The 11,530-nt window shown below is 53.3% G+C and overlaps 1 protein-coding gene across 1 annotated transcript in view; it reads right to left on the bottom strand.

The window, feature by feature from the left end:
• Arhgap23 (Rho GTPase activating protein 23) overlaps positions 1–11,530 on the bottom strand; it is a 37,365-nt gene continuing 25,835 nt past the window's right edge. The window contains exons 19-24 of the mRNA XM_033763119.1: positions 11,368–11,441; positions 11,135–11,224; positions 10,650–10,775; positions 2,083–2,124; positions 1,743–1,839; positions 1–434 (exon numbers count right to left, since the gene is read on the bottom strand). Of these exons, the coding sequence (XP_033619010.1) occupies positions 163–434; positions 1,743–1,839; positions 2,083–2,124; positions 10,650–10,775; positions 11,135–11,224; positions 11,368–11,441 (701 nt within the window). The 3' untranslated portion in view covers positions 1–162. The remainder of the gene's footprint in view (positions 435–1,742; positions 1,840–2,082; positions 2,125–10,649; positions 10,776–11,134; positions 11,225–11,367; positions 11,442–11,530) is intronic.

The following is an 11,530-nucleotide window of genomic DNA, read 5'->3' as shown; positions in this document are numbered from 1 at the left end:
TTTTTATTCTGCCAGACTGGTTAGAACTTCATCAGTTTTATTTATTTTTTCAAAGAACCAGCTTTGGTTTCAATGATTTTTGTCATTTGTTTTCCATTTCATGTATTTTACTCTTATCTTCCTATGTCCTGCCCTTCACTTGCTTAAGGGTTCCCAAAAGCATTAAAGAATTTTTGTCACATCAGACACAGCTGCTGTCCCCATTTTACAGATGAAGCTGAAGATCAGGAGGAGGAGGAGGAGGTTAAATAACTTGCAAAGTGTCCTGAAACTGCTAAGTAACGGAGTCAGGACTTGAACCCAGGACCTCACCCGAGACTCCCAGGCCAGATTTCCCCACCTTCCTTCCCAGAGATCCTCGACTCTCTGGGCCCTAATTTCCCACAACCCGGGGGCACCTACCTTGGACTTGGCTGAACTGCAGGTGACAAAATCTGTGAGTGAGAAACAAAACAAGTTGGATCAAGCGAGAGAAGGCTGAGCCTGTGAACACAAGTCCCTGCCTGAAAGGCTTTGGAAACCAGGGAGTCCGAGCCCCGAGATCCCCCGGGCCCCAGGAGGGTGAGCGACACAGGTGGCATTTTCTACCGGACAGGACAGCCGAACACGAGGTCACGCACCACCCTGTCCCGGTGGCCCAGGCTCACCCCGGTTACGGGCCAGGGCCTCTCCTCGGGGCCTGGCTCCTCCCCTCCCCTCCCTGACACCCCGAAGCATCGGAGAGAAAATGCCAAATGTCAGGAGTCATGGAGGCCACCACAGCGACACACAGCACACGGAGCTGGACGGGGACCACACCGTGCATGGCGAGAAGATGGCCCGGCCCCACGCCCCCGACGCAAGGAGATGAGCAGTCGGGCAGATGACGGGGACACAGGGCAGTGGGCCGTGGTGGAGACACCGTGGTCAGGCTGCCTCGGGGGCAGGAGCCTGGCAGTTAATCCACCCTGCAGGCGGCGAGCCCCTCCCAGCCCACGCAGTGAGAAGAGCAGGACAGATGGCGACCACACGACACACACGGGCGGCAGCGGTGACTAGAAGAGACCAGGCGCCCGCCACCCACCCGGTCCTTGGGCCTCTGTCTGGGGACAGGGCGGGACAGCCTCGGCTCGAAGGAGCCAGCAGCAGGGGCTGTTGGGTGCCTGAGGAGAGGTCAGGGGTCCTGAACTGAGGCAGGTGCTAGCTACGGAAAGGCTACTTTTCTTGTGTTTTCTTTTGTTTTGTTAAGGCAAGGTTTTGCTACGGAGTCCAACCTGGCCTTGAACTCACTATGTAGCCCCAGCTGGCCTCAAAGTCACGGTGATCGTCCTGCCTCAGCCTTCTCAGTACTGGACTACAGGTGTGTGCCACTACGCCCCACAGAAAGGCTTCTAGGGGTGGCATCACCGGTCCCTAAGGAAGCTGGGTCCCCTGGGTCCCAGCCGAGCTTCCCTGCTCCTGGGAAACGGGAAGTGGCCAGAATCTAGGGCTGGGGTGGCAGCTCGGCAGGGCGGCTGCTATGCGGTCCTCACTCCCGGGACCCTGCCTGCCCACCCTTCTAGTCACTCGCCGCTGTTAGTGACCAAGGCCGCGACAGCGCACTGTACCCTTTAAATCTCCAACAGGTCCGCTGGAGGAGGGAGGCGGGAGAGGGAGGTGCGAGAAAAGGAAGAGAGATTAACACGCAGCCCCGGAGAGTGCGCCCCGCGGGGCGGTAAGGCTGCCAGTGTCCCCTGGGGCCCCCCACGTCCCCACGCCCTCACCTGAGCCTGGGTCACTGGCGGGCACCGTCCTGCCGATGTTGGGCAGCAGGTACTCGATGTTGGGCACCGACTGGGGCTCCTTGTCGTCCACCGGGGTCTGTGAAGGAGGGGCCGGCTGTCACCCTCATGGGCTGGAGCCGGCACTGTGTCCCCCAGGGGCCGTTCTGCGCCTTCCCCATGACAGAGGGTCCCAGTGTCCCCCTCAGCAGAGGCCGGGGGACAGGGACAGAGCCTGGAGGCCCAGCCCAGCGTCTGGGCGGCTCCAGGGCTGGAGGCTGAGGAGACGGGAGGCCCCGGGACAAGGACGGACCCCAGTCGTGTCGCCCCCCACATCACTTACTCTCTCGCCCTTGCCCTCCTCATCGCTGAAGAACCAGTCTGACTGCAGAGGAGACAAAAGGAAGGGAAGAAGTGAGGGCGGGCTGGGGGCCCCTCCTCGGGACGAGCCCCTGGCTGGCTGGGGCAGCCGCTCCTCTGACCCCACGGTCCCCAAGCCCCACCGCCAGTCAGCGCAGGTTCCGCAGCGCCCTCTAGCGGCGACCTGCGCAGAGGCAGCCGGGAGCCGAGTGCGCCCCGGCCGTGCGGCTTCCGCCCCCGGGTCGGGGGTCGGGGGTCGGGGCGTCGCCTCTGCCCTGAGAAGGAAGGCGCCCGGAGAAAGGTGTTCGGAGGTCCCCTTCTCTCAGTGCCAAGCAGGACTGAAAATCAAGTTGAACCCTCACACTTCAATACATCTTGTGAACTTTGAGAATCCTCAAGAAAAAATTCTGAAAGTTTTCCGGAAAAAAATCAAGGGAATTAGAACTTTCAGCAACAACAGACCCAGGAAGGGAAGGAAGCACCACCTTCTATGTGTGGAAGGAATACTGTTTCAAACAGAATTTTATTCCCTTGAATCTCCTTTGAGAGTGATGTAAAGCTAAACTATCCTACGACATCAGAACGTTTACTGCCCACAACTTGAGTAGTGACCAACTAAAATAAGCTCAGGGTGAAGCGATCAGCACAGAGGAAGTAGAATGAACACACAGAGGGCTCCTGGAAGCTGAGGCAGGAGGATCACCCGGAGTTTGAAACCAGCCTGGGCTACATAGTGAGTTGAAGGCCAACCTGGACTACACAGCAAGACCCTGTCTCAAAAAAAATCAAACAAAGCAAAATAAATAAATAAATAAACATGAAACACGCACACACCCAATCCATGACCATCTGGATTCAGGTTCAAACTGGTGACAGGTGGCATAACTAAGAACGCAGCTATTTATCTTGTTTTGTGACACAGGGTCTAAAACTATGGAGCCCAGGCTAGTCTCAAACTCACAGCGATCCTCCTGTCTCAGCCTCCCCAGTGCTACACACCAGGCTCTAGGACCTAGCTTCAAGACATGGTGGGAGAAAGGAAAGTGTTGGGAGCCATTCTGAGGCCTCAATGGTCCCTTGGTGTTGTGATGCTCAGGGGCAAGATGACATCAGAGTAAGATCCTTGAATTCAGGATTATCACGGCCCTCAGGCATCCCAACAGACACTGGTAAGGTTGAAGAGTCTGGGTCTTTGCCCGCTCTGAGGCACTGACTCCCCCATACTTTGAAATTATGCAAGCCTTTATTTATTCATTTATTTATTTGTTTTCCTTAGCCCTCACTGTCCCCTGTTCTGGGCAGCCAGAGGACCGGGCCGCCTCAGACAGGAACAGACACCGGTAAGCTGCAGAAGTGGGCAGTGATGTGTAAACTCAGGCGTGGGATTTTATAAGAAGGTGGTAATTTGCAGGCTAAAAAGAGAATGTAAATTTTACATCAGGAAAGTCAATCTGTCCAAAGCATGACAGGGTGGATAAGAAAGGAAATAAAATCCAAATACAGTAAGGTGGTGCACACCTGTCATCCCAGCACCTGGGAGGCCGAGGCAGGAGGGCTGACAGGATTTCCAGGCCAGCCAGGGCTGCTGAGCGAGACCTTATCTCAAAAAAGAAATCAAAGCTGGACACAATGGAGATGTCTACTACAGACCTCTCTCCCTGGAGGCCCACGTGCTCCAGGCGTGGCCCCCAGGTGGCACTCTGGGAGGGGTCTCAGCCAGGAGACTCAGCTCACCTCTCCTGCTGCAGCTCCTAAAGGGTGTTACCAGCTGTCCATGAAGGATCAGTGGTGCATGCCCGTGATCCTAGCTACCGGGGAAGCCGAAGCAGGAGGACCCAGAGGTCCAGCCCAGCCTGGAGCACTCAGTGAGACTCTCTCTTAAATAAAAGGAAAAGAACTGGGGAGCAGCTCCGCGGTAGAAAACTTGCCTAGCACGTGGGAGGCCCTGGGTTCCGTCCCTAGAACTGAAAAACAGACAAAGGAAAACAATAATGGCCTTTGGAGAGAATGGTCATGCAGGTTACTAAGAAAACAATCTGTAAAGCGTGCACAGAGGACCCCGGCTACATGCCGTTCTGGAAGAGGTAAAACTATGGCAAGTGGAACGGGCCGTGGTGACCAGGATGATTACGATGTTTCACTGTCAGAACCGTTCATCCATCCATCAGGAGCTGGGGACAAACCCAAGGCCTCAGGGAGCTGGGCAGGGTGTCGAACTGGGGTCCACCCAGCCCCGCGACTACAATGAGATCAGCCATGGTCCTGCCCCAAGGGAACGTGGGAAGTGGGGAGGCTGCCATGTTGGCGGGCAGAGGGGCTTCTGGGAAATCACTGCAGCTCTCAACTTTGCTGGAAACCTAAAACCACCCCCACCAAAAGCTGGGGCAGGCGGTGGGTTAGCCACAGTTCATCTGCACAAGGGTGTTAGAAGCCCAGTGCACAGCCGCTGGGCTAAATCCTGGAACTGCAAACTAATGACGATGATCATAAAGTATCAATAAATATGAAAATTTTTTCTGGCAAAGAAACAGACCTGAGGATCAGTGGAACAGATTGGAAGACACAAAAACAACTCCAGATGCACTCAGCTACCTCATCTTTGACAAAGGAGCTGACCATCCCCACTGGAGGAAAGATAGCCTCTTTAATAAATGGTGTTGGAAAAACCAGATCTCAACCTGCAAAAGATTAAAACTAGACCCTTATCTGTCACCATGCACTAAATTAAAATCCAAGTGGATTAAAGATCTAAATATGAAAACAAAAACACTAAACTTGCTGGAAGATAAGCTAGGCAGAACTCTGGAAGACATTGGCGTAGGAAAAGACTTTATGAACAAATCCTCAGTAGCACTGGAACTAGCAGAAAGAATCAACAACTGGGATCTCATCTTATTAAAAAGCTTCTGCACTGCGAAAGAAACCATCAACAGAACTAAGAGGCAACCTACAATATGGGAAAAACTTTTTACCAGCTGCTCCTCAGACAAAGGACTATTATCTAAAATATATAAAGAACTCAAAATAATCAGCCCCCCCAAATATAAAGACCCTATTCTAAAATGGGCATCTGAAAGGAACAGACATTTCTCAGACAAAGAAATAAAAGCAGCAAGTAAATATATGAAAAAACGCTCCACATCACTGGTCATTCGAGAGATGTAGATGAAAACAACACTGAGATTCCACCTCACCCCACAAAGAATGGCTGCTATCAAGAAATCAAACAATAACAAATGTTGGCATGGTTGTGGGGAGAAAGGAGCCCTTCTCCACTGTTGGTGGGAGTGCAGAGTGGTGCAACCACTGTGGAAATCAATATGGAGATACCTCAAAGAACTAGGATTAGAGGTTCCATTTGACCCAGCCATCCCTCTGTTGGGTATCTTTCCTAGAGAATTGAAAGAATCATATCACAGTGATCTATGTGCACCCATGTTTATAGAGGCACAGTTTGTAATAGCTAAAACTTGGAAACAGCCCATCTGCCCATCAGTTGGAAACTGGATAAAAAAGATGTGGGTTTTCTATAAAATGGAATATTACTCAGCCATAAAGAATGAGAAAGTAGATTCATTCATAGGAAAATGGGTACATATTAAGGATATACTAAGTGAAATAAATAAGTCACACATATGCAAATACCGAATAGTTTCTCTGGTGTGAAAAACTAAAATAGTACTCAAGATTCTAAAGGGACAATTAGCAATGGGAAATAGGAAGAAAAGGACCAAAGGTGTAGGAACACTGAGAAAGATAGGGAAAGGGGAATAAGGGAAAAGGAAAAAAATATGAGAAAATGTAAAGATGGAATTAAAGTGTTTGAAGGTGGGGAGGGGAGGAGGGGGTGAAGGGAGGGTGGGGACAAGGGGAAAAATGAGAACCAAGACCTGGCATGGAAAGGTTCAGGATCCCGGTAATGAATGTAACTGTACTGTCCACCTAGAATGTACCAATAAATTCAATTAAAAAAAAGAAAAGAAAAAATTTTAAAGATACCAAAATTGACATAAGGGGCCAGGTGTGGTGGCGCACACCTATAATCCCAGCACTCAGGAGGCTGAGGCAGAAGAATCACTGTGAATTCAAGGCCAGCCTGGGCTGTGCAATGAGACTGTGTTTCAAAAAGAAAAAAAAATTTTTTTAATAAGGAAAAACAAAAAAAATAAACTAAGAATCATTAAATTATTGAAATAATCTGCCGAGCGTGGTGTCGCACGCCTGTAATCCCAGCACTCGGGAGGCTGAGGGAGGAGGATTGCTATGAGTTCGAGACCAGCCTGGGCTACATAGTGAGTTCCAGGTCAGTCTCAACTACATAGTGAGACCCTGTCTCAAAAAAACAAAACAAAACAAAAAAAAACGAAATAATCATTCAAGCTCATACCCCAAAAGCACCCCAGGCCTAGTTACTTTACGGTTCTATATTTTCCTTCTCTACTCCAGGGAATGTGTCGTCTTAAATTGTTATTGGCTTTTTTGTTTTGTTTTCTTTTGTTTTTTTGGTTTTTTGAGACAGGGTCAAAAACCAAAAACCAAAAACAAAGCAGAGTAAGAAGTTCCTTAATTTCATAAACAGTATACTTAAAGGAGAAATGTGACTGTCTCTTTGAGGGCAAGAATAAGGAGAAAGCGGGCCTGCTGGCACACGCCTGTGATCCCAGCACTCTAAGGCTGATGCAGGAGAAGTGCCATCCATGAGTTTGAGGCCCTCACATACTGTGGCAGGGACCCGTGGGGACACTACAGTGTTTGTAGTTGGGCAGGTTGGTCCAGGCTGCTAGAGAGACTGTTACTAACCCAGTCGAAAGCGAACAATTCAGGTTCCATGTATACCTAGTCCATGTACCTTTTTGTCCCCACATTTCTGTTTTCCCTCAATACTTTGTTCAGCTTTCTCACTCTTTTGGAAGCCTGCTTGTGTGCAAAGTCTCACTTGCGCTTTTCCCCTAGATGGCCTTTTATTTCTGGGAATCCTCAATGAAATCGCCTTCTTAGAACCTCATTTCATCCCAGTCTACCTTTCTGCTGTGCTTTGGCAGCCATTTGGGGTCCTCCTGTGAGTCACATGGTTCCGCCATGTTTGGAGGCCATTTTGGTTCATCACGTGAGTCAGTCATGTGACTCCGGCATGTTTGTTTGCTATTTTCTTTTTCAACTGACCTCATAGAGGGACACCAGGAAATGTCACCCTTACAGATAAGAGCGAAAGCCTCTGCTTTTAGGGAGCACATGAGCCTCCTCCCTGCTTCTTTCTGAAATAAGTTAGATTCTCTCCTGGTTTCTTCTAACAGAGAGAATTCAAGTAATTTAGAAACATGCCCAAGGACCTGAGCAAACAAAGGAAACAGCTACAAAGGTCAAGTCCAAGGACTGTGAGCACGCAAAAGTGCAGCTATCCTTGTGCACAGAACTTTTAAAGTTCTTTTTCTCTTAAATGGTAAAAAAAGAAATGTTTATCTCTGTTGCCTTAAACAAAGTACCGAAGTTTTTATTATTGGGATTAAGGTAAGGGGTACTGTCTCTCAAGGAGTTGAGGGGCTCCACCCTCCTCTCTGAGAAGCCGTCCCAGAATTCTGAAAGGACAAGAGAGACCAAGTGGGAATCAGAACCAGTGGGCCCAGGGTATGAAGACCATGGGAAACACTGCAGATCCCAGCAACCTCGCGATTAGAATGGCTGCATCCTTAAAAACGGGGAACGATTTGACCCTGACAATCTGAAAAAATACTGTCTGGGTCCAGTATAAGCCAGGAAATGATGGAAGATGGGTACAGAATAACAGTCTAAATTAGAATACTATTTTTCAGTTAGATCTTTTTGTAAAGGGCAAGGAAAACGGTGTGAAATCCCTTCTGTTTGGAAAGGCCCAGGGACTGTGGTACTGGAAGAGGCCTCTGAGAAAGGGAAACTGGTAATGTTGATCCTGTCCTCAGACACCCGCCTGTCTCTCAGGGGTGTGGGTCTGTCCCACCTGTCTAGGGAAAGCAACCACACCGGGTGGTGTCCTCACCTGCCCCTTACAGTCCTCAGGCCAGTAAATCAGCCCCTCCTCAAGTGACACAGAGGCTCCCCAGGGCCTGGCACCCAAAGCGACCCTGTTCTCCCCAGACAGCTTTAGACCCTGCAGGACGCACTCGGAGCGGAGCTTCTTACCCCACGAGCTCACGGCTCCCCTGCCCCTAAGGGAGTCCAGGTTCCTTTCTCAGTGGCAGACAACCACAAGGCCAGAACGGTCAGGCTGACTTTCAAAAGCTCCTGGTAGGTTTGCGGACGGCCCCCAGGCCCCTGAGACTCAATTGCAGGTGGTGGCTGCAAAGGTGTCCTCGGGAAGCCCAGGGCCCTCTGCGAGGTGTGGCCACTGAGGGAAGGGGCCTGGAGGACATCGGGAGATGGGTGACGCGGCTGTCAGCTCACAGCAGGTCATGAGCCCAAACCCCTTCCCCCGAGACCTCTGCTGAAAATGCAGCTGCAGCCCCTCCTCAGGCACTGATACGAGGAAAAGGCAAAGCTCAGGAAGTCCTGCAACTCCTAGATATATGGTCGATCATCCCGAGCAGGCTGCTGGCATTCGTGGCACGGAAGCCCAGGGAGACCTGTCTAAAATCTCCAAGACCCCAGCCTCATTCCAGTTCGTGAAGAACCATCTTTTCTCAAGGGACACGGTGAAAAGCTATAGAAACCCTACATGACAGATGGTCCCTGAAATTTCACAGGACTAAGACTACTCTTCTGGACCTCCAGAAGACCTGAGGCTCCTCTTCAAAAAGCAAGACCCCGGCCAGGTATAGTAGTGCGCACCTACAACCCCAGCACTCAGGAGGCTGAGACAGGAGGACTGCCATGAGTTCGAGACCAGCCTGGGCTACAATGCAAATTCAAGCCCAGCCTGGGCTATAGCCTGCCTCAAAAAACACCACCACAGCCACCACCACCACCAACAAAACAAAAACAAAAAGCAAGACTCTGGTACTGCCCTGGGTGCAGATACTTTGAGTCACCAATGACCTCTTATCCAGCTCAGTTTAAACGGCACGTGTATTAACCAGACCCGTAATGTAGGTGATTCTGCTAGGGCTGGGGCTCTCAGGCTCTTGGTGATCTGTCCAGTAACCCTCTGCGATTCTCTCTCCTTCACAGGAAGGGCGGGAGTCTGCCCGCCCCGCACACTCGGGCTTCCCATCCCCAGACGAATAGGAAGGTTACTGTCCTGACAGATCCACCCAGCTCCCTGTCAAGGCAGCTCAGCAGCCCTTCCCACACAGACGCTACCTCCTTTCCCACCATCTCCCGCGGCTTTTTTCCAACCTGGCCGGTGAGACAACACCCCAGTGCTTGGAGAGCAGGTAGGGCCGCAGGGAGGAAGACAGAGACCTCCACTCCCTCAGCACCCCAGGGAGTTAGGGGATTCCCCTCTCAGGGGAAAGGAGGCGGGAGATTAGGGTGTGACCGACCGTCTATCACGGAGGGCACGATCTCCAGGCCTTCTGGGAGAAATTGCTTAGGTCTTTGATAGGGTGCAGAGTGTGGCACAGGACGCGTGCTGGCACCAGCAGGCAGTCGCCAGCCTCCCTCAGAATGGGAGGGCAGGGAGCCCGCGGGAAGCTCCACAGCCCACACCCGCACTGTCCCCTCAGCCCGCGAGCCCGTGGTCCCCAGCCCCTGCTGCCAGGCTCCTTTCTCGGTGCTCTGCAGACCTTAACTGCTGCAGCCCTCACTGGGGCCCTGTGAGCCGAGCACTGTTCCTACTGAGCTTCAGATGAGGAAACTGAGGCACACAGTGTGTAAGGAGCAGGCCGGCTGCACGGCCAGGGCAACTGCATCCCCACAGATCACTCGGCAGTGCCTGGGGACAGTACCCATGGTCTCAGCTGGGGAGACGTCCCAACATCTAGAGCTCCCAGTCAGGCACGCCCCCAAACACCCTCCAATGGGAGTCCCAGCAGCAAAGAAGCATCTTAGCCAGGGGTGGGGGGCAAGCCTGTCATGTCAGCACTAGGGAGGCTGAGGCAGGAGGACCTCAAGGCCAGCCTGGGCTACAGTGAAATGCTGTCTCAAAAAAACAAAACAAAACAAAACAAAAAAGCCTTGCTTTGGGCCTCCCTGTCCCTAAGGCTGTTATTTTATCCATCTTGGCAGACGCTGGCTTTCCAGCAGCCTCTAGGAGCCACGGTGCCAGGGTCCCCCTTGTCCCGGACACCCTCACTTCAATCCCCCGACTGCCAGCGCCTCCACAGAGCCAGCTCCAGGAGGCCAGGCTGCCCTCCTGCGGGGTGGAGCACAGGCTCCCCGGCTTCCTTATCTGTAAAGCGGGGAGACAGGACCCCGCTGTCCTTCCCCAGGGCTGAGGCTGAGGCTCTCCTGGCGGTGGGCGCTGGCCCAGGCCTTCAAGACCTTGGCCAGACCTGGGGCTGAACAGCAGCCCTGAGCGCCCTCTGCTGGCCCCCGGGGGTACTGAGGGGCCCACAGGACCAGGAGAGGCCGAGGTGAAGATGGCGCCCAGCCCTGCGCCCTGCCCTGCCCTGTCCCCCTCCGACCTCAGCGGCTTACATGCTGGATCAGCGTCTCCACGATCTTGTAGCGGTCGGGCATGTGCGTCACCATGTCTGTCATGTTGTCCTCAGATGTCCTCACCAACGTCGGCCCAAAGACCAGGGCCAGGTTCCGGGGCTCCATCTGGGCAGGACAGGGGTCAGGATCAGCATCCCGCTCTGCCCTCCGCCTCCCACGCCCCATCCCGGTGACATCCTGAGTGACCCGGCCTGGGACCGGCCGTCTCCTGGCTCCGGCATGGACGCACTCGGCCAGCTTCCTGCCCTGCTCACCCCCAGGCCTGGCAGCCGTGAGCAGTGCCCAACCTGCACACCCGTTCAGGGCGGTCCTGAGCGCTGACTGCCGGCAGCAGGTGCACTAGGAGTGGCGCCGAGCTAGGCGGGGCACAGGGCTCCCTCACACGCCTGGCACTGCGGTGTCAGAAGTGCCTACAGCAGGGTCCCGCCTGGGTCCTGCCGGTCCCTCGCCCACCCCGTGCCCACCTTGTTCTGCTCCGAGTGGTCCGCGATGGTCTTGAGGTGGCCCACGAGGAACTTGAGTGTCTCGTAGTAGTGTCCTGGGAGGTCACGGATCTGGGTGGGAGAGGATTGGGGACCAGGCTGTGACGCCTGTCCCACCGCGGCCACCCCTCTCCCGGGCATGGCGGGGAGACTGAGGCCACATAGTGGGGGCCTGGGCCCTGTCCTGTCCTACCAGTGGCGCCCCGGTTTCTCACCAGCTTCCGCAGCGTCTTCATCCGCTCCCTGGCATCCTCGATGCGATTGGCCTCGATGAAGTCGCTGTATTTGTCTGGAACACAGCAAGGGAAGCTCAGCAAGGGCCGCACCTCTCCAGGAGGGGTTTGGAGATCTCTCTCTCTCTCTCTCTCTCTCTCTCTC

The sequence above is a fragment of the Fukomys damarensis genome, unplaced genomic scaffold (assembly GCF_012274545.1).
Source record: "Fukomys damarensis isolate Sample0158 unplaced genomic scaffold, DMR_v1.0_HiC HiC_scaffold_13, whole genome shotgun sequence".
Lineage (NCBI taxonomy): Eukaryota > Metazoa > Chordata > Mammalia > Rodentia > Bathyergidae > Fukomys > Fukomys damarensis.
Note: the sequence above shows the minus strand (reverse complement) of the source record. Positions and strands in the feature narration are given on the sequence as shown.